General features: G+C 40.0%; 1 protein-coding gene across 1 annotated transcript in view; it reads right to left on the bottom strand.

Moving 5' to 3' along the window:
* Positions 1-801: 801 nt before the first annotated feature.
* Positions 802-22,197, bottom strand: part of MEGF10 (multiple EGF like domains 10) — an 85,434-nt gene continuing 64,038 nt past the window's right edge. Inside the window, exons 14-25 of the mRNA XM_002188758.5 lie at positions 19,601-19,747; positions 17,431-17,565; positions 16,968-17,096; positions 14,298-14,426; positions 13,078-13,206; positions 11,106-11,234; positions 10,316-10,552; positions 9,246-9,373; positions 8,968-9,091; positions 7,218-7,262; positions 5,456-5,662; positions 802-4,573 (exon numbers count right to left, since the gene is read on the bottom strand). Coding sequence (XP_002188794.3) covers positions 4,410-4,573; positions 5,456-5,662; positions 7,218-7,262; positions 8,968-9,091; positions 9,246-9,373; positions 10,316-10,552; positions 11,106-11,234; positions 13,078-13,206; positions 14,298-14,426; positions 16,968-17,096; positions 17,431-17,565; positions 19,601-19,747 — 1,703 coding nt within the window. The 3' untranslated portion in view covers positions 802-4,409. The remainder of the gene's footprint in view (positions 4,574-5,455; positions 5,663-7,217; positions 7,263-8,967; positions 9,092-9,245; positions 9,374-10,315; positions 10,553-11,105; positions 11,235-13,077; positions 13,207-14,297; positions 14,427-16,967; positions 17,097-17,430; positions 17,566-19,600; positions 19,748-22,197) is intronic.

The raw sequence follows: 22,197 nt of genomic DNA, 5'->3' as shown, positions 1-22,197 counted from the left end.
GAGCTCACACTGAGAGCCCCGAGCAGAGGGCGGGGTGAGGATTCTAACTCTGGCAGGGAAGGGTTCATGGGCGGAGTGGAAGGTGAGTGACAAGGTTACAACCAATGGGGACAAGGGGAAGGAGTGGTTTCAGGGAAGGAACCAATGGGGTTACAAAGAACTTTGTAGAACTAGGGAATGGTTTACATAATGATTGACAGGGATGAGGGGAAGGCACAACCAAAGATTGACAATCAAGGGAGGCGGGAAGTTAGACGTTGGTAACCTCCCACAGCATCTCAGGGGGATTATCTCCCAAGTCCCCTCCCACAAATGATCATTTACCCTACGTAGGTAATGAGGATCGCTCTTCGTTACTTTTTTATTAATAAGATGGCCGTTTGAATGTAAGTCAATTACTTAGGATTAAACCCCTCTTTTCAACAGCATTGAAGGAATACTGAAGGAATTTCTCTGATTTGCACAGAAAAGCCTGGAAAGTAGAACTGTTCCTTTACAATACTGGATTGTAGCTTTTTAACCCTGAAAGAGCTGTCTATGATGGGTTTTTCTGTATTAGTATTACAATCAGTACTAGTAATTTACTTGATTTTCTTCCATTTGTTAAACTGTTCTTATTTCAACCCACAGAGTTTTGTTTCCTCTACTCCTCCCCAGAGGAGCAACTACCCAGATTGTACTCAGTTACCAGCTTGGATTAAACCATGAGAGCAAAAATGACATTTCATACATCTCCTGTGCTATTTCAAGATCTCCTGTAGGCAAATGAAAAACAGAGTAAAAAAAAAAAAATCAAAGCACTTCTCATCTTTCATTAGAAACTTTATTGTATTAACCTACAGGGATGTGAAGTGAAATACATGGTAGTGAAAGGGAGAATGATGAACATCAGTCATCTTTGGAAAATATATTTATGTTTTCACAACAAAACACTTTTTTTTCTTACAACTAAGAAAAAAAAAAAAGCCAGGCACACTTGATAGGTTTTCTTTAAAAATATAATACAGTTCGATCATATCAAAGTGAAATCTTGTGGGCTAAAATACTGAAAAGTTATATTCAGTGCTGTAGCACTAGGATGAGTGTATCAAATGACAAGGTTTTCTCTGCAGTAATTGATAAACATACACTCATTTGTTTTCAGTAATTTCAGATACTGTATATACAATCTTTAATATAAAGCATTTTTTGTCAAAACTAGCTCTGATCTTCTGTCTGGACTTTAGAGCTTATGTGTAAGATTTACTAATTGGACACATACTGGATCAAAAATTGTTGTTAGTGTACTTGAAAATCCAATATATTTAGTGTAACACAGTCCTTGCTTATGATTTCACCCTAACTTTACTTCAGTATGAACTTGCAGATTGTCTCAGCAGAAAGTGTGAGCACAATAAATTTTCCTTCCTGTAATCTGCATGTGCATCTCCAATTAAAGTTAATGGAAATTCTCTCAGTAGATCAAGATAAGCACAGATTTTATGTGTAACAGTGTGTTGTGATTAAAATCTTGGACATAGCAGAAAGCTAAGGGTTTCGTTATGCTTCTAAGTGCCCTGAATTAATAATGCCTATAATATTTAAAGCCTAAAGTTTATACTCACTACTTTAAAGTCAGGTATTAACTCGGTGCAGTCTTTTATTAAAATGGTGACAGATTGCTAGGGGAGAGCTACCTCCATTTTCGACGCTGTATTTTGTCACTTTTGTAATGTGAATATATAGAGGCAAGGCATCCCTTTCCATTCCTGTCTGTAGTGAAGTGAAGCCAGTTCTCTGAGTGTTTGCTAAAATTGCTCCATCACCTGACCCCTTCAGTCTCCTCCACCCTGGAGAATGCACCTTCAGAAGTATTTGAATTGTGTGAAGACCACAGCGGGATCTACACCCAGAGCTGTCTGGCAGTCACGAGGATGGTGCTGGGGATCTCTGAAGCCGAGAGCAGAGTGCACTCCAGGAAATCAGTGTTCTGACCACCTCACCAGGAATCATTCTCTGAAGTAAACTCACAGGCCGTTTGCTTGCCCTGCTTATACTGCAGATCCAGCTCAGATTTATGCAGGCATTGCTGCTGCTGACTACACAGCAGGAGTTTCACCCACACGCAGGAAGGCAGACCTCAGTCATGCGTACATTTAGAACACACACAATAAGTAAAATGACAGTAAACGTATCTATTTTCATGAATATTTGACTGAATATTTCACTTGATGAAATGCGACATGCTGGAAATTTAAAAAACCTCACAACATTTATTTAGCTCTTCACTTCTCCTTGTAAAAAGAATTGTTTATATGATGAAGATAATTTTACCTAGTGGTCTTCAAAAACAGCAACAAGTTTTAGTCAACTACCAGTTGTTAAATGCAGCATTTTCTCTTCATGGCTTTAGAGAAGTTTTATTTTAAAGTCTGGTTCACACAATACAAAAAAAAATGTATATACCAGTAGCTCTACATTTTATCTAGATGCATACAAACCCAATCAATACTTCATCTTAGACAGGGATTAAATGGCAAGCAGCCTTAGAAATCTCCTAGCTAATATCTGTACTTTCCAAATCCAAAGGTAATGGAATTCTTTACTTCAGGGATGTAGCAGAAATGCCCAGGGAGCTATAAAATAGCCAGGATCCTTCTCCCCATTAGTCAGTGACACACCAGCCCTCAGGACAAGTGCTTCAGAAGCACTGCCAGGTCACGTTAAATGCTGGCACCTCACCTTAGCTTCCTACAAGTATCTTTTCACTGAAAGAGGGTGCCTAGCCTACAGCAACAGTGTTATCTTTAAGCTGACGTGTTTGGGGAAAATTCTCTCAAACTGATGCATCCCTTGGTGAATTTAATTTCCACTGAATCGTGCAGCTCGTAATAGACTATTTTGGAAGACTGAAAGCCTCTTTTGGAAAAAGGGGCGGTTTTGGAAAGATGCTCTCCATCCACATGGTCAGCAGCATAAGCTAAACTTTAAGTAGGAACTGTATTTTACTTTTCTTCTGGGTTCTTGTTGTCATTCTCAACAAAAAACACCTTGATTTTCTTCCCCTGAATTAATGAATCAATCTGAACTGTTAGGTATTTTTTAATCACCTCTAATAGAGATCACTGTGGATTCTTACTTTGATCCTCTTGCTCTGCCCAGAGGTCCCTTGAACTGGACAAACAAAAGGCCAGTTGGCAAAAATGCAAAAGAAATGGACACACACACTAGAGTATTTTTTCAGTTACAAGCTAGTTCACTAAAAACACAGACACACAGCATAAAAATGGAGAGAGAAGTTAATGAAGGTGGGGGGGTACATGTGTCACATTATTAGCAATGCAAAAGACCAGCTTAAGCATGTGTTTTCCCTATATCAACTATAAAAAAAGAAAAGGTGCCTTTTTAGCAAGTATGCACAGAGTTCACTTAGTTATTTCGAAGAAAAAAAAGAACACTTGACTATCTTTACCCTATATTACAGTCATTATTACTACCTTTTTATAAAATGTAAACCCTTCCTTGCAGTTAAGATTTACAGAAGTCATCACCTTTGTCCACTCCTTACATAATCAGTCCATGGTGACAAAAAAAAACTGATTCAATTTACATCTTTTTTGAAGTAATAACTGATATGTTGTGGATTATTTGTGTGTGGCAGAAATAGTGGTCAGAATTGCAACGTGTGAAGCTGAACTGTAGCAAAATACTTGTTGAAGACTGGTGCTGGGTCTACAGTACTAGGAGATCTTGAAGCATCATGTAAATATTGATGTATGCAATTATTTTATCTCCAGAACTATTCGAGCCAAGTACATCCACCACCTGTAATGGACAGAAAAGCCTGATGGTGGATTTCCCAAATATCTGCAACATTGTGCTTCCTTATCCCCATCAGATCTTGTTTCTTGTAATATGTCTTGACTTAAGGTAAGAATGGAAGGTAAAATTTGGCAAGGCAGTTTTCCTTCTACTAGTGAGTAACTGGTGAATCAGATCACCTGTACAAAGTGGTATTTGGTAAATTGCACTGTCCTGGGAGTATTTCTACTCTGGAACATGACAGACATGAAGCCTATATTTGAAGTCGCTAAAATGTGATGTTATCAAGACTAATCTGCAAACTACTATTTTTTTAAGCCAGTATATTACAGTATAAATGTGTTGCATACCTGTTTCTATAAAATTTACTGCCATGAAAAAAAAAAAAAAAAAGAAGAAGAATCAGGATCCCCAGAGTGTGGCATTTGTCCATCTGTCACTTGTATATGCAATACAGACCTCGTGCTGAGATTCTGCTTAAGGTACAGCAATTATCTGCAGGACAGATCAGGAGCCAAGAGAGATGGTAAACCAGAGAGGAAGGAGCACGACTGTGCCACTCTGCCCCTTGAGAGTCCCAGGGTTGTAGGCATCAGCTCTTTGCAGGGTCATTTGCTGCTGACCCCCTCTGTGGAGGGCGTGGGGCTCTCTCTGACGGGAAGCAGGTCATAGTGGCACGGAATGTGGCTGTTTTTTGGGAGGTCGTAGGGATCCTGGCCGAGGCGCCCGCCACCACTGCTGAATGCGCCCTGGACAACGCTCACCGTGGGCTCTGTGAGGAGAGAGAGCATCACTCAGCTTCAGGGAAAACACTGAAACTTCATTTCAGTTTCTGCTGCAGTAGGAAGATTCCTCATCATGCTGAGTCCTGAAATGCAGCACACAGGTTGGTGTTTTTTCTTCACACTTGCAGCAGGGCCCTGCCTTGAGTGTCTTTACTGACAGAACCAAGACAACATCTCTTCTTTATGTGTCTTTAATTTCAGCAAATTTAAAAACCAAACCAAACAACAACCTGAATTTGAGGGGTTTAATCAAGACTTTGTAACAGTCCTTAAAAGCAGAATGGTTATGTTGATGGATTTCAGTGATCTCTAATTGCATGCAGGAAAGGAAGATATATCCTGTGTCCCTGGAGACAATTTATTACAGGCTGGAGTGGAGCTACCACTCCACAGGACCCCAAAGTTTTCTGTAACTAAAGAAACAGTAACTAGGTAGGGCCCATATTAGTGGAATACTATGTCTGTGGGTGAAGATGCTATTTTATTCTGATCAAGAGAAGGAAACAGAACTTCAACCCTCCCACGTGTAACTCCAGCTGCATTCAGCCTAACCTAGAGCTGAACTACGTTGCAATCAAATGCTAAACTTTTATTACACTATTGGTTAAAGGCAGGCTTTCACACCAGGGCAGTTCAGAGGTATCTGTAGGTGACAGAACAGAGCTGAAGGTACTTCAAACCCTGTTGTGTGAATTACACCAAAAGAGTAAAAACTGTTGTTACAACTTTTGAGCAGAACACAGAATCTGAACACGTAATTTTGTTTTTCCAGCGGTTTTCACATGTTTTGATGAAACTGAATCAAAAATCAAAAAGCCCTGTGCTCTTTGTTCCTACCCCCAGCATCCAGAGGTGGATTTTGTACCTACCAACTTCATAGACGTTCTTGCTGGCCGTGGCAGAGCCGGCGATCTCAGCATAGGGGGAGTCGCGACGTGCTGGGGACTTCATTTCCACGTAGCCACATTCTGAACTCTTTGGCACCAGAGCTGGTGGGTCTTTGATAGTGGCATAGGGGTTCTCAGAGCTGCTCAGTGAGCAATTACTTAAATTGTAGTCCGAGTTCTTCACCAGATCTACAAAAAGAAAAACATGTCTTGAGCATGCGGCATGCAATGAAGACTGCTGCCTTAAAAAAGGGTTTTGTTCTAAAAAGGCATTCAGAAGTGAATATTTAAATGGAAACCAGTCGTAACACTTCAAAATTATTTACAGCAATCAGTGAAAGCATCTCAGCTGTTGTGCTCTTTAATGGACTTCATCTTACCACCATCAAATTACTGTTGCAAAATCCAAGCATTTTCAATTCTGTAAAATAGTGCCTAGCATTACAAGCTGTAGAATCAGTTTTTAACAAGCACTTCAGAACACTTTCTGCTCCTCCAGGTATTGAACTCAGACACTTAAAAGAACTGATCTGAGACTGTTCCCCAAGGGCAAGGTCTGGGCAAATGGCAGCATCATTTATTTCTAGGAATGGCTTAGGTGGTGCAAAGTTTGCGTATTTGAGTGCGCAAAAATAATAACCATCTTTTCTTCTAAATTTCTGTAAGGCACATGCAGGAAAATTAGCAAAGAAACATCAGGTGGCTTGTGATGTCAGGATTTAACTGAAGGACAAATAACTGGTTTCAGAGATGTAATTGCTTGTGCTGGGAAGTAATTTTGTGGTGTGTGTGTGTGTTATTTTGTTTTCTGTGGTGTTTTGTGATATAATGCGTTATTTAACATCGGACTTCCTTAGCCCATTCCTGACTCCAAGATGAAACTGACCTTGGTGGACCTGTCAGTGGATGGGTGCTCATGATTTTGTGACTCATTTGAACTGAGCTTTCTGAAGTCACAGAAGTGTAGAATTGTTTAGGTTATAAAAGACCTGTCAGATCATTGAGTCCAACTATTTATGCAACACTGCCAAATCCATCACTTAACCATGTTCCTAAGTGCCAAATCTTCACATTTGGGATAAACCAGCTGCTGTCAATGTGTTTAACTCATCATTCATATGGACTTTGCTACACCTTTTCAATTGCTTGGACATCCAGGCACCCTTGGCCTGCCCTGATCAGGTAACACAAACACTGACACACAGCAGGGTGGTACACTGTAAAGTCTTGTGAGAAAACTGGATAAATGAGAAGATCAAAATACCAGATCACTACCCTGAATTTCAGAAACTTTGCATTCCTGTCTCTCTGTATTTTGATATCCTTTCCAAGGGCCTGCAGTGGATGTGGTGAAGGTTTGTGGTCATGCAGACCATGCCAGCTGAAGTTGGAATTCCCTTTTAAAGCCTTTCAGCAGAGGCTACATGTGTTCTGCAGTCTAGAATTGAGGTGTGTTGTGACTCAAGATGACAAAAAACATTTGATCTATGTGACACATAGGTGACTTAAAATGGCTTGGTTTGTGTTGTTGTTGGTTTACAAAAAAATGCAAAAACTTCCATTCAAAAAAGATTAAAAAACCCACACTGGCAAACAAACAAATCATGCACTGATTCAGTGTCTAGAAAAAATTTAGTTCCAGAATGTTTTTTTATATTCTCTTCACTAGAAACCAAAGGTAATTTGGAAGAATAAAAGGCATATCTATGTAGTTTCATCTAAATATATCAGAAAACAACCTCACCTTTCAGGGACTTCCCCACATATCCCCTATCAAGTCCAAAAGCACCTGAGGAGAAAATGATACAAAAAAAAAATAGAGTAGTTTTAAAATCAAAGAAAACAAAAGTGATTAGACAACAGCTTCTGAATGTTTAAGAACTGCCTTGGGACTCACTTCTGTCCTAGCTGAATAATTCTCTCATAAGGACTGTGGAACTGCCCAAGATGGGGGTACAGAATCACTTGCACTATTTGCTTGCACATTTTCCAACAGGAACAGGGAAGGTGGATCATAAGGGGCCATTAAATTATCAAGTTTGACCTCACAGAATGCCAGTTACTCACTCTTGAACAATGCTAGTAAGTGCTGCTTCTTGGTTTTGTTTTTTGGTTTTTTTTTTTTTGTTTGTTTTTTTGTTTTGTTTTGGTTTGGTTTGGTTTTGGTTTTGGTTTTTTTTTTTTGTTCTGGATAAACCCTAGCTGCCAGAAAGGCATCCCACCTTGACCTGAAAGTCTCAGGGTGTTCAGAGCTTGCTCCAATTCTCAATGCTCTGCTTCCAAATTTAATCACTCCCAAATCAGGGTCACCCTGTTCCAACCCCAGTGGCCTGAACACCTTGCACCTGAATTTACAACTCTGAAATTACCTGTTACTCACTGATTTCTCTCAATAAAAGTAAACAGCAGAGCACAACAGCTGTCTTCAAAGACCTGGCAGTTTCCTGGTTACTGATCTATTCAAATAGCTTTCATTGATATTGTGGAGAGCTGGTTTTTTAATTAGGCTGTATTTTGGTATTATGCTAGGAGAATTATAAAAGCCTAAAATGATTTTATCTATGTACTATCTAGACAAAATGAGTAGTTTTCAAGAGGGAAGTGGTATTATTTTAAGGAAACCTAAACATAATTAATTTTATTCCTATCCATCTTTATTTATTAGATCTCCTGTCACTTGTGTTGTTTTCACAAGTTTAATGCTCAGGTCACCAGCCTTGAGCTACCCAAGTAATCCTATTTTATTTTCTAGCAAACAGACACAATATCAGCATTCATCCAGTCCTCTGGAACCTCCCTGCTGCTCAAGATCTCCTGCTTTGGGTTAACCACAGCAAGTGTCTCTCAGGAGCATTTAGTGCAAGTTCAAATGCTCTAAGAAAATATAAAACTGAATGTTGAGCATTATGACTGAAATCCTTTCCTGAAAAAACAAAAAAACCCACCAAAAAAACAAATCCCAAACTAAACACAACAGATTTGAGCCTGAATTGTGTTTTGACCAAGGCTGGGGAAGAGCAGGAAAAAAAAAAACCAAACAGTGCTGCATACTGCTGTTCTGAATCCCATTTCTGATATATGTAAGTACCAGAAATGAAGACAACGATTTTTTAGCAAACAGGAGGCTTAGCTGGGAAGATCTACTGTTTACATCTGAAGTGACTCAGGTAATGAAAAAATACTTTTAAAACCACTGATTGCATTTTGTGGTGATTTAAAAAAATAAAATATATGCAACCTTTCATTTATTTAATAAGAATTTGTAATTTTGCCCAAGCATACCCTTACTGTAAAAACCTCACTGTTCTACAAAACTAATCAATAAGCAAATATTTTAATAAAAATGGGATACTTTACACATCTTGTCTGCACTGGGCATCAAAAACTGTTCCACCATTCCTCACAAGGGGTCACTTCATCTCTTCCTGACTTAAGGAATGCATCCCACACACAGTGAATAACACTCCCATTCTCCTCCCTTCTTGTTTTTTTACCAAGCTCATTGAGGTAGCCGCCGTGTTTCCAGTCTGCTGGCAGTGTTCCTGTGTAGTCCATGACAGCACTTCGTTTTCCAGGCTCCATATTCTTCAGGTTCACAAACAGCTGGCTGGTTTTTGCCTATTTCAAAGAAAGTGAGGTAATAAAACTGAAGTTGCATGGAAGATGCTGAATTTCCAGGTGGTAATCAGAAAGAGCAAAAATAAGCCAAATAGGAGAGATTAGGGAACAATGTAAAATAAACTGAAGACTGCCAGAAGTTTTCCTGCTTTACCTTTGCCAAGGTCAGTCTCTCCATGTTGGTGACATGAGGTGGGCTGGAGCACTGAGTCAGAGTGTGGTAACTGGGGTTAGAGAAATAGTGGCTGTTGACATTTCCACCATTGGTATGAGGGATGGTTTCTGAAAAGATAAACAAAGGAAAATTAACAACGGAAAGCAACACAGAATTTCTTTCTTAAGATACATTTTTAAAAGTACTGCACTGATTTCTGAATCTGACCTAGAGTTTCCTAAAAAAAAAAACCCAACAGACACAGAACTAAATATCTTATATTCATTCCAAGAAATGAGAGATACAGGGCAGTAAGTGACAAGTCATGTCCTTGCTTTTAGCAAGGAGCATTCACAAGTGTAACCTGCTAACTTCACTGCTCTTTCTGTTGTGGTCCTTTGCTCTGTTTTTTTCCTTTCTAGTCATCACTGCAGTCACTTGTACCATCAAGTCTGCACCAACATTTTCTAGTGCTTCAAGAACACCAGGACCTTTGCTGATTTGCTTTTTCTTAACTCTGACAAGTCCTCCTGCTGCCTTCTTCAGCTACTGCTTTCCTTAGCAGTGGTGTTCAGAAGGCACAATTGCCTCAAGTTTCATGTACCCATTGAATCCCAACTCACAGGCACTTTAATAGGTCAAAAACTCCTGTTCGTTTCATTGCCCCTTCCCTTAATCAGTTTCAAACCTTTTGCTGTCTGCTTCTCTGCAAAATCTTGCCACAGATAGCATGAAATCCTGATTTTCTACACTCTTCATCTATTCAAGCCGTTGGCATTGAATTTAAAGTCCTTTTTAAGCACCAGATTTTGCCACACTCCAACTGTATATAAAAGCAGGCAAGGAGAACAGAAATGTTTAATGCAGAAAAAAAGTTTGAGGGTGCAAAATGTTGCACAGGAGAGTGAGATATGTGGTCACTTTTCGTTAGAATTAAGACATTTTGCCAGGGTGTGCCACCTTCATGGTATCAAAAAGCAGAAATATGTGAATTCAAGCCCTGTTAGGGGCAGATCGGAGCACAAAAGCAAGAGATTGAGGGGAAAAAAAGTATTCGAAAGATGACATACCTGAAATGGTATAATCTGCATTGATCACCCTCATAGCAGGGGTGTAGGTCACAGTGGGCATGTGTGTCTCCTTCCCTTTCTGCTTCTGCCTGTAAATGATGAACAGCACCAGCAGGAAGAGCACAACCAGCACAAGAATGATGATTCCAGCTATGGCTCCTATCTGGTAGGAGTCAGTAGGGAGGGCAGTGCTGGTACGGCTCAGGCTGTTCAGGTTTCCCACTATAATTACCCCAGCTGGAATAGAAGAAGAAATGAAAATAAGTGGCATAAACTCAGAGGGGTCACGTGTCAGGAGCAGGAGACAAAATTTCATTTCTAAATCTAACTGTATTTAGTAAGGCCGGAATAGAACTCTGCCAGGAATCACTCCTGAATTTAAGGAAAAACACTTGGAATCTTCACAGAAAGGAAAAACACTTGGAATCTTCACAGAAAGGAAAAACACTTGGAATCTTCCCAGAAAAGAGCTGTTTTCATAAATTTGAAAAAGTAAGAACAATCTTTGGGCAAAATAATGGGGCAGATAAAAGCCCATGCTCTATCAGCGCCTTTGAGTAGCACTGCCCTGTAATTTCATGCAAATCTACACTCCAGTTACTTTGCTCCAGTTAATTATCACTGAGGCATCTAATTTAAAGCCTCCAGAACTTACACGAATTAACAGAACGGGCTACTTAAATATATCTGTCATATTTATTCAATGAATGACACAGAGATGGTGTTTAATAGGTGAAGCCAGTTTCTGTGTGAAAAGCTGACATTAAATTTGATTATGTCTGGGCTTTACCTTGATCACACCTGGCTCCTTTCCAGCCTGGGCTGCAGTAGCAGGTCCCCGTGATGTGGTCACAGGTGGAGTTGTTCAGGCAGTCACAGATCTGGCGGCATCCATACCCATAGGTGCCCTGGGGACACTCTGCACGGGACAAAAGCAAGCAAAATCTCATTAAAGGTGTTGGAGTTACAGGTCTGCAGCACCACAGGAGTCCAACCCCACGTTCCTGTCCGTGGGCAGCAGGTGCCAATGTGTCATCAGCACCAGATCTCTCCTGGAAATGCTTTTAAGAGGAACCCTCAGTGTGCAGGAGAGAGAAAAATTGTGTTCAGATGTGTATTAGTCCTTCACCTGCAATGCCACTAAGGCAGTGCCAGCGAGGAATCAACGGGAAAAAAGGCAAAAAAAGATAAAAAAGGGTAGAAGGCAGAGAAGAAATGGGCAAGGTGTGAATAAAGAGCCAGAAGACTCAGATCTCAAAGCCTAAAAAAACCTCATTATTTTACAGGTAGGGCCAGACACCTGGATGGTGTCCTGTGGTGTGACAGATGTGCTGGTGTAAAATAGCAAAAGGAAAGGGCCCTACCAGTGAGTCTGAAATGCACCACACATTTACAGAGGAATACAACTGCTGCCCATAGCATGCTCTGATACTGTAATGTATGTACTGAGAAACTACTGATAGGAGAAAAATGCTAAATTATGGAGAATAAGGTAACTGGGGAAGTTGTACTTAATTTTTAATTATGTCAATGTTTAATTACTGATCAAAGTATTTCCTACCTCATGTAAGTATCCTGCTAGAGAATTACCCTACACTGATAAAAAATTATTTATTTTATACTGCCACCTCTTGGTATTGTGGCCTGGCACATTATAGTAGTTCTGATGGTTTTAGCAAGGGTAGTATTTCTTCACTTTTTCTGAATTTTCTCAAGAGTTCTGCTACTATATTTACTTCCTTCTGTCTTTTTAGAAGAATCTAGCTCATCTTTCATGCATTCTTAATTTGGAATAATTTAAAAAATAAAGTAACACAATGGGTGCCAGAGAATGGTCTTGCAGTCTTGAGAAATCCCAGCTCAAGTGAAAAACTTCATGTTTATGTACCTCCTCCTTCTCTTAATTACAGTCATATAACAAGATTATAAATACTGATGTAAATGGGTGGACAAAATCCATCACGTCCTAATATATTTTTTCATTTCAAGATCTGAATTAGAATGAATACCAAAACATTTAGCTTAATGCTGCTATATCATTATTAGCAACTTGTAGGATAAAATACAAAATCCATAACAGAGTTAGATTTGCCAAAGTATTCAAAGAAATGTTTTGACATCAAAAGACTATCTTAAAAAGTTATCTTTTCCTAAACAGTTGTGATGTTTTGAGGAGAAACACAGACATCACCGGAATGCACAAATTTGGGAGCAGGGCCCGTAAAGTCAGCAAAGGTTGGACAGTCCTGTGCTCATGAGCCTGATTGTTGTTTTAATGTTGTACAGCATTACAGCACCAGTGATGTCATTGGTGTTATCCCTGATCTTCCTGAGGAGAGAACCACACACGTGTGAAAACATGAAAACAAAACTGCCTACAATGCTTTTACCAGCGGTGCTGTAAAACCACACTGCAAAGATTAATTTCATCCACCAGCACTGATGCATTAGTTCTTATCTCCAGTTTTCCAACTATTAGCTGTCACTGTGGCTTATACTAATGGATACATCTCACTGCTTTCCCAGGATGGCAATGACAATTCCTTGGATTAACTTTGTTTCTTTTACATGACAGAGTAATTGGGTGTTCCTTTAGCGTAACACCCAAAGGGACTAAAACGCAGTGCAAAGAAACGGAAACCACAATTGTGACAACTTAATTCTGTCAGGTTTTAAACTGTTTGGAAAAGCCTGTGTGCCCATCAGAAGTGGCCCTGGAGGCCAGAGGCTGTGTCCCAAGGCAGAGGGAGGGGAGTGCTCACTGTGCTCGCAGTGCCGCCCCATGAAGCCCGTCCGGCACGTGCACTGCCCGCTGATGTGGTCGCAGTCGGCTCCGTTCTGGCACTGGCAGATCAAGGCACAGTCCTTCCCAAAAAACCCCAGGGGACACCCTGCAACACAAGCAGAGGGAGGGGAGAGGGGTGAAATAGCTGCTCTGGGAGCGGAAGACAAGCATTCTGGTTCAGCATGTTGCTGAGGGCTTGCTCCTGCAGCTCCTGAAATGGAGATCTGTCAGTGCAAGGCACCAAGACCTGCCTTGTGTGGAGTGGTTTAAAACATACCAGGCAAAAATGAGGTTGGGAAGTGGTTCTGGCAGCAGAGACTCTGAAAAGACAACAGGGACAGCTCCTTAAAGAAATGGGCTTCCAAAGAGATTGGAGGGAGAAGGAAGAGGGCACTTTGGGAATCTGCCCATCAGTCAGTGAACCGCTGGATGTATTTCCTTTGTGGTTTGTAGTGAAGCATTAAAAAAGCCAAAATAACAACATATTGTACCTGAGCTACTCACAAAGAAACCACTTCAGTATGAAGAAGACACACCACTGCAAAGAGATCATTATTCACCAGCAGGAAGCAAAAAACCCCTGATAGCTGACAGCTGAACCAGCATAGTGAATGTCTCCCAGAACTGCATCCATATGGTCCTGTAATGTATCTGTTACTTCCTGCCACTATGACATTATTCATTTGAAACAGCAAAGTTCTGATTTTATGAAAAACACATATTCAACACTGAATGCAAAACACAGTAGTCCTCTTTTTCTTGAGGTCAAATACAGGGGTTATGGCCAGGATCACAGTCAGTGAGGCAACCTGAACTGAAGGTAAACCAAACTGAAAGTGTAATACAAAAAAGATAAGAAGTCAGCTTTACCCATATTTATTTTTAACAAATGTTAATTTCTCAAACTTCATATGAACCCTTTGCTAGCCTGTAATGAATGCCACATAACTACACACAGTCACTGCACAGCTTTTTACTTAAACAAAAAGCTCTTGGGGGGGAAAAAATCAATATTAATGTATTATTAATTGAAGAAAATTCCAGAAGAAATTATGATGTTGCAGTCTAGTGAAATCATCTTCAGGGTTCTAAATAAAAACAGCTTTTGTATCAGTGTCTGAATTCCAGTATAAGCTGTTCTGGAGGATAAGTCTGTCACTGATGTTCAAACTAAGAATGAGCACAAAATTCACTTACTCTGTGTGCAGTAAAGGCCAGTCCAGCCTGGGGTGCACTTGCACTCCCCATCATAGGCACTGCAGAAAGCTCCATTGTGGCAGTTGCACGTGTGGATGCAGTTTGGTCCCCAGTGTGAAGGTGGGCAAGCTGCAACAACCCAGAGCAATTAATTAACCTCAAATGACAAAGGTTCCTTGATGCACATGAATAGAGCTGCTACCATTCACACATGAGCACTGCTTTGTTTGGTGTTCGCTGTTTTTCTCCCGAGTTCATGTTTTGGGCTGCTCTGTTCTCAGCAAACAGCCATAGATTTGTTCATTTATTTCAGTAAGGCATCATTTTACTCCAGGTAAAAAGTGCTGAAAAATCTTAAATGGGTGAAAAATACATACTTGATACTCAGTAAATAGGACATTCATAGCACCTTTCTCACAGAGAAAGCCACTAGGTTTCTTTTCTTCACTTTTTACTCTGCAAAGTAGAAGTGATACAGCTTTTAAACGTCAAAAAGTGAAGGAAAACAGAGAAGGTGGAAACTCCCATATAGCCTAGAGCTTTAGATCCAATGCTGAGCCTGCTTCCACTGTTAAATTTCAAGTATTTGCCTAAATGTGCTGAAGATAATCAGGTATGTATCTTAATCTGGTTAACTCAGTTGCTTCTGTGGGTCCAATAATCAATAAATTATTTCTAAACACCAAGTAATTATACAATAATCAATATAATATTTCTAAACACCAAGCAATTATCCACAGAATGGAGGTTATTTTGTGCACAATCATGTCGACTCATTATGAGACAGAATTTACTGGCTGCTTTGGAAATGTCATGATGGATGAATGTGATGTTATGTGCTGCCACTAGAACTGTGAAGTGGTTCCAAAATACTAATTACTATTCAGAAACAGCAAAAGATAATTTTCTTCATGGTAGAATATCACTAAGTGAAGAGGGTACTCTAAGAATAGACCCCTTCTGTTGAGTAGGATTCTCATCTTGAGGAGTTTTTTTCCTTTAGTAAAGAAAGCAGTACTTTAAGGAGTAGTTAGTATTTTAAAAATAAATAGTAAAATAAATAATTCTTTAGTACTTTGAAAATAGTTTTATGGTAGTAAGGTGTCAGTATTTCGTAGGAGAGAAGTAAGAGGTCAGACACTGAAGCCTTGGTTTTATTCCTGTGTAAATTAAAAAGGGTAACTCTTTATAGTTTTGTACTGATCTGGGTGCCTGAGACCAATAAAAGTCGTGAATCCTCTAAACATTTGCATAATGGTTCATGTATAAGTGGGCTGTACTTTTCCAAAGTGTCACCCTTTTTCCCAAATTTCAGTTCATTAAAAATTATATTATGATGAATTGAAAAAAAACTTCTAAGTTTTTTTATTATTTTCACTTCAGTTGTACCTTGCAATTATTTTTTGTTACTGTTTTGTGTTTGAAATTAGTGGTCAGCTAAGAAGAAATGTAAATCACATACAGGCAAAAGGTTAGAAGTTTAAAAAAGGTCGCTGGTTCTGAAAGGAATTAACGGAATCATTATTTTCCATGTGAACGAAAGGCCTTTATACAAAGCAAATAAACTTCCTCTGTTATGGTCTGTGAGCACAGCCTCAATAAACACTTCCATTCATATTGCTGGCACCATTTTCTTGATATTGATGCAATAAGTCCCTCCTCCTCCTAAATACCCCTATTCTGCTACTCTCCCAGCTACCTACTTATTTCACCATAAAAACAGGGACCTTTGTAGCCACTGGCTGCCACAGGAATGGGCCCAAGATTTATTTTGGTGTCATACTGGGCTGTGCATGCTAATCACTTCACAGAATTTAGCCAGGAAAGTTGTTTTTCGGGTTCTTTTCCCAAACTGACCAGATGTTACCCTGCACTTGTGCAGAGCCTGTTAACCTGGGCCAGTCAAACCATAAATTATATAAACCAATGAGCCATGTTATTTAAAAATACACTTCCCTGGAAATCCCAGCACAATGTCTGACATTTCAGGGTATGGTGCAGCTTCTTTTAGTCACAAAAGTGGGTTGACTGAAATTTTGGCATGTGTGTGTTTCAGACTGTGTGGATTTTAGCACCTTATGGGATTGAATATGCTTCTTGTGAGAGTTTTCCTTAAAACAATTCTTTTCTCTAATTAGTAAATCTCATAGACCTATCCAGGCATATGAGGAGTGACTATTTAATAAAGTAACTTTAGAAAAAGTAGTAAAATTAGGACGTTCCCTTCTCCTTTTTAGGCAGTAATGAAGAGTCCAGTGAGTTCAGCACAAGACAATACTCATTGAGTGAGGTACAATGACACTGAAAATGTTTATCTGTGGAAACACTTATAAAAGGAAGAAAGAGGAAAATCCATCACAGATTTACAAGCATCTAAAAAAAAGGCATAGTGAAAAATTTCTTAACAAAATGTTCAAATACTTAGTGAGAACAAGGATGGCTGTGTAGCCAGAGCACTAACCTATGTCTGAGAAAATTTCAGCTTTGCTCTTGGCCTGACCAGAGAAGTTTAGGATCTCTCCATTATTTACCATGAAGTCCTAATTTTTGATTTAACACAGTGTTTCTTTACAAAAAAAAAAAAAAAAAAAAAAAAAAAGGTATTTTAAATAGCTGCACCCTGATTATTTGTTCTAAAATTAAAGGTTCAAAAAAACCTCTAGTACTTACGCTGAGAGCAGTCACTACCAATCCATCCAGGGTAGCACTGACAGGATCTATCAATAGGATTACAAGTCCCATTATTGGTGCAGGTGCATATTCCAGCGCAGTTCTTCCCAAATCTGCCACTAGGACATACTGAGAAGGCATTGTTAAAATTAGAACTCCTTAGGGATCAGAACAGGATTTAATTTTCTTCATTTCAGGAGAAAACAATTGATATTTGGATTGAAAAGAGTATTGCTTAGTATAAGGGTAAAGTGAGGTATTATAAATTCAGTGAGCACAATATGCATATTCACTACACAAATAATGCAATTAAAAGTACAGAGGGCTTCACACTGAAGGATGAAACAACCTCAGATTTCTGATTTATAAACTGAACATTCCACAACAGAAACCATCTTTGGTTCCACAGCTCCCAAGTGACGGAATGGAAATCATCCCATGGAGTCATTGTGGCCAGCTGTACCTTCATTGCAGAGGGCTCCTGTGAATCCAGGCAGGCAGTCACACAGGCCAGTGATGTGGTGGCAGGGGCCACTGCTGTGCACGCACTGGGGGCAGGTCTGGCTGCAGCGGTGGCCGTAGAACCCTGGCGAGCAGACTGGAACCAAAGAGGACAAATTGTAACTGCTGCTGTCCTGCCATCAGCCACCCCTGCAGGCCACTGGCTCTGCTTTCCAGCCCCAGTGGTGGTCGTTGTTATTTGTGCAGCTCAGTGGTTTACACTCCCAAAACAAGGTCTGCTCCCTCTCCTCGAGGATTTGGTGTATTCTGGTTCATCACGACTTTGTTGGCATTCCAGTACGTGTCAAGCCACCCTGAACTTGGATAATGCTTGGAATGCATACATACTTCTATTTGGCTAAATAAGGACATCTTTTGAAGCACATCTGAATAACAGAGAGAATAGATTTATCTCTAGACGAGTAAGGTCATCTTAGACCTTGATTCCTGATGTGTTTTCTAACTTGGAATTCAAACAGCCACAACTTCACTGGATAAAAAGTACAGATGTTTTCCAAGTAACTCTTCTTTTACATGGTACAGAGTCACTCTAACTTTCAGAGAACCTGAGACCAGAAATACAGAGTTGTACTGTTAATTGTGATGCTAAAAGCATGAGTTTCTCAAAAAGAAAAAGAAAAAAAGGAGAGGAAAAAAAGGCTGCTTCTCCTTCTTTGTTGATCTAATCCCTTTTGGCATTTATTTCCTGATAAATTAGAATATTAGGTAAGAGATCAAGAGAAATACCTGAACAGCTGCAATTAGCACTGACAAAACTGCCTTGGAATCTTTTCAATATTTCAATTTCATTCAAGATTCAGTCTTTTAATTACACACTTGATACAAGTTACATGGCCAGGATCTCTCCAGAGAGATTAACTTCTCCAAGTGAAACAGTGCCAAAAGGTCTTCCTGTTTACTGAAAAGGCAGCTTCTGACCAGGATCCAAATTATTCCTATGATCTTTGTCTTCCCAGCCTGCAGACTGTGCCTCAGAGGGGCTCTGGACTGGGAGCTTCTTTTCCAGGTTATAGTTCCAAAACACCAGGGAACATTTTAACATGGCAGTGTTACGCTCTGGATGCACTGATTGACTGCAGGGCCCTTAGAGATTAGATAGTGAGAATAATTACTGCTCAGAGTCAGAAATGCTCAAGGAATACTAATGCCACACTGAAGTGAGATTTACCAGTGCCATTTCACAGGCTGCAGCTGGAAATGTTGCCATGCCTGGACTGACAGAACTTCACCTTCCTCTGGTTCTCCTTCTCCCTGACAGTGACCATTTCAGGTCATCTCCTGCCTTTTAAGCCTCTTTAGGAAGAGCCAGGAGCATCTTTGCTTGTCCTTAATCCACCTGCTCCTGGATCCTGTTTCTGAGAGTCGTTTTCTGGAAACTGGGATCCTCTCCAGTCCCACACAAGTCACATTTCTCTTCCCTGAAGACCTTTGCCTTACAGCTTCAGTGATTCAAACTGAAGACAGCTGGGCTGCTGGCAAACTGTGACAAATCTTGGGAGGGCAGACTTATTATCTACCTCCCTAATTATGGCATGATTTTCCTTACAGTCAGTCTGTATCTCTTCTTAAGAAATTTGTATTTTACCCAGACAAGTTTTTCAAAAGGAGTCATGGGTACATTTGACATCCTCATATGACATTACTGTGGGGCCTGATCCTACTGACTATTCTTACAAAACAAGTGTTAAAGCCCCAAATATTAACTAAGCTGACAGTCCCCAGCAGAGAATGGGAAGGCTTTTTGTTGCTGAAACTCAAGTATGTTTTGTTTACCTGTATTACAAACTTAACACTCATCAATCACATTTGGAAATGCTTTAGAATGGAATCCCCTATAACATGTCATGGAAAATCAAGTTCATTACAGTGCCACAGGACAGACAGTGAATAAAAGGAAAGCTGGTACCATAACAAGAAGACAGATGGAAACATTTGCTCCTTTCAGGTAACGCTTTTTTTCTGAATATTCATGGATTTTGACAAAATGTCCAATCAAGGAGTGTTTCCTAGTCTTTCAGATTACAATTAGCAAAGCATTAGGCTATTGTATGATATGTTTTCCAAACAACTGAGGGAGAAACAGATTTTTAAAGCATTTATGTTGTCCTTACTTCTTTGGCAAGTGGTGCCTCTGTATCCTGGCGCACATTCACAGATCCCATCATCTGGAGAGCAGGATGCTCCATTTTTGCAGTAACAAGGCAAGGAGCAATTTGGGCCCCACTGTCCCTCAGCACACACACTGTCACAGTGAATACCTGCAACCACAAACAAACAGAACATCTGTGAAGAGCTCTAGTTAGGTTAAACCTCTGCTTCTCAGAGGACTGAACTTTAAAACACATCTCACACAACCTGTTTATCAAAACATCACTAACATAAGGAAAGCATAACAAGATAAACCTGCATCTCTGTTCCTGCCTTCCCCAGAACAGTGAATTTCCCTCATATTCCAGTTTTGATGAGAGGAAAATAAAGGGCTTTTGCTTCCTCCATAATGGCTGTTTCAAAACAGCAGAAGATTTTTGGTTTCAGATTTTGTGTTTGGGAAATGGAAGACAGAAGGTATTGCAGGAACTTTTCCCTCTGATTATTCTTTGTGTCTGATACAACTTGTGTATAATAATGGGGTGCAGAACACGGAATGACTTCTAATTAGTGGTGAGCTGATTACTGCTCAGCCTTGTACTGAACGGAAAAATGTAGTGCACACAAAGGGTTTCCAAACACACCATGTGAGCATTCCAAAATGCTTAGCTGCCACAGTGTTAAGGATGCTGGTCAGTCAGTGCTTTGTTTAACCTGTTTTGGTATAAAATTGATTGTAAAATGGCCACAAGCTGAATCTCTACACACAGATCCTAACACAAACCACCAATTACAATCATCTAATCACATTTTGTTTGCTGGGTTCTTTTGTTTGTTTGCTTGTTATTTTTCTTCATGATGCAGCAACATGAAATATAATTTCCCTGCTTTTTAAGAAGCACTGTGCATGTTAAATGCCAGCAGGCACCACTGTGGAACTCAGACCGTATTGTGTCTGCAGCACTTTGCATTAACAATCAGGTTTTATTGTAATGCCTCTACTGAATGAACCCTCCACTAAGGGAAAAGTGGATTGGATCCAACCACAAGCATGTCTTGCTTTGTAAGTATTTCCAGCAAAATATGCCACAGGTTCAATGGCCGCCAGAGTCCTAAAAAAAGCAAACCAGTTTTACATGTGACAAGGAAAAAAAACAAAACTCTTTTAACTTTGAACACCAGAACCAACTGCTTGTAAAAATCCTGAGAAATAATTACATGGTTTGCTGATAGATCAGACTAAGAGCTGACTCCTCAACACCCCCAGCATGTGCCTTGCAAAGCTGCCCATATCTAAAAACCAACTCTCTCATTAGAGGAAAGGTAGAACTCCAGACTCTTGAACTGTTTTTCTCTGCAGGACAATCAGCAGACTGAAAAATCAAATATGTGTTTCAACAGATTGCACCAACCTGTGCCAGCACGACAGAAGAACACCCGACTTTAAAAATCCGGATACTGACAGACAGTACACAGGCCACCTCAAAGCCCTAACTGCACAATGATCATCAGTACTGACCGAAAACAAACCTATTGTCAGAAAATGAAAGGCTGCTTACATCACTCCTTTTTCACTTTCTGCCTGCCTAGACAGTGTCATTCTTCTGTCTCCATCTACATTTGAGAGTCAGTGCTGACTTGTTTCTCAGCAGTCTAGTTCAAACTTTTCATTAAGTCATTGCAGCTAATAAAAGAGAGAGGTTTGATTCTGAGAGATGCTGGTGCACAAGAGCAGTATGACATCACCACATTTTAATTCATTTTTTTCCCAGAAACAAGACCACTTCTTCCAGCTGCTGCTTTGCCTGGTGTTCCCAAACTTGAGAATCTGGGTCTCTAAGTCTGTGAAAACACAGGCAGAGCACCTCAGAGGGTTATCTGCCATATCACACTCGGTGCACCCTGCTGCAGAAAAGACGTTTTTCACAGCCTCAATGGGTGTCAGCGGTGCTCAGTGTATAATGGTCACTATTAACAAGCCAGTGGTTGCCAAGAGCTACCAAAGTGCATTATCTGAGATTATGTAGACCAGTGACATACAATAACACCAGGCTCAATTATACTGCCTTGATCTGTGCACAGAGGATGCTTTATGACAGCAGAGTGTCTGAGGGGTGAGGCAGGCACGCTGGGATGGGGAAGACAATGGGTCCCATGCTGCACAGAGCCACAGGGCTTAAAAGAGCCAGAAACTACCACTAAAAATGAAAAAAGGGGGAAAAAAGGCTCCTTCAGTACACATCAGGGAAAATCATCCCTCAGGGAAACTGAAAAAACCTTTTATTGCCCACTTTCTTCCCTTATGAACAATGGCATCACTCTACTTAGCAAATAAACAGTGTACACTAAATATCACTGAGTAACAATAATGACAACACATGCAAGATTGCTGAATATGATTCTGTTTCACTGTAATTTTATTATATTCACTCTTGATCGTTAGGAAAATCAGTTTTACTCCTCTGAGTCTAAAGAACAAATGTAGCAAGGCTGAAATCATTTAATGCATCTCTATTTATTAAAATAGTTTTCAGTCTTACTCACTATTTATTTTGGTAAGTTCACAAGGCACTTAAAAATAACAAGTTGAGTTTCATAACTTACAGTTGTAAAAACCAAA

Source organism: Taeniopygia guttata, chromosome Z, assembly GCF_048771995.1.
Source record: "Taeniopygia guttata chromosome Z, bTaeGut7.mat, whole genome shotgun sequence".
Taxonomy (NCBI): Eukaryota; Metazoa; Chordata; class Aves; order Passeriformes; family Estrildidae; genus Taeniopygia; species Taeniopygia guttata.
Note: the sequence above shows the minus strand (reverse complement) of the source record. Positions and strands in the feature narration are given on the sequence as shown.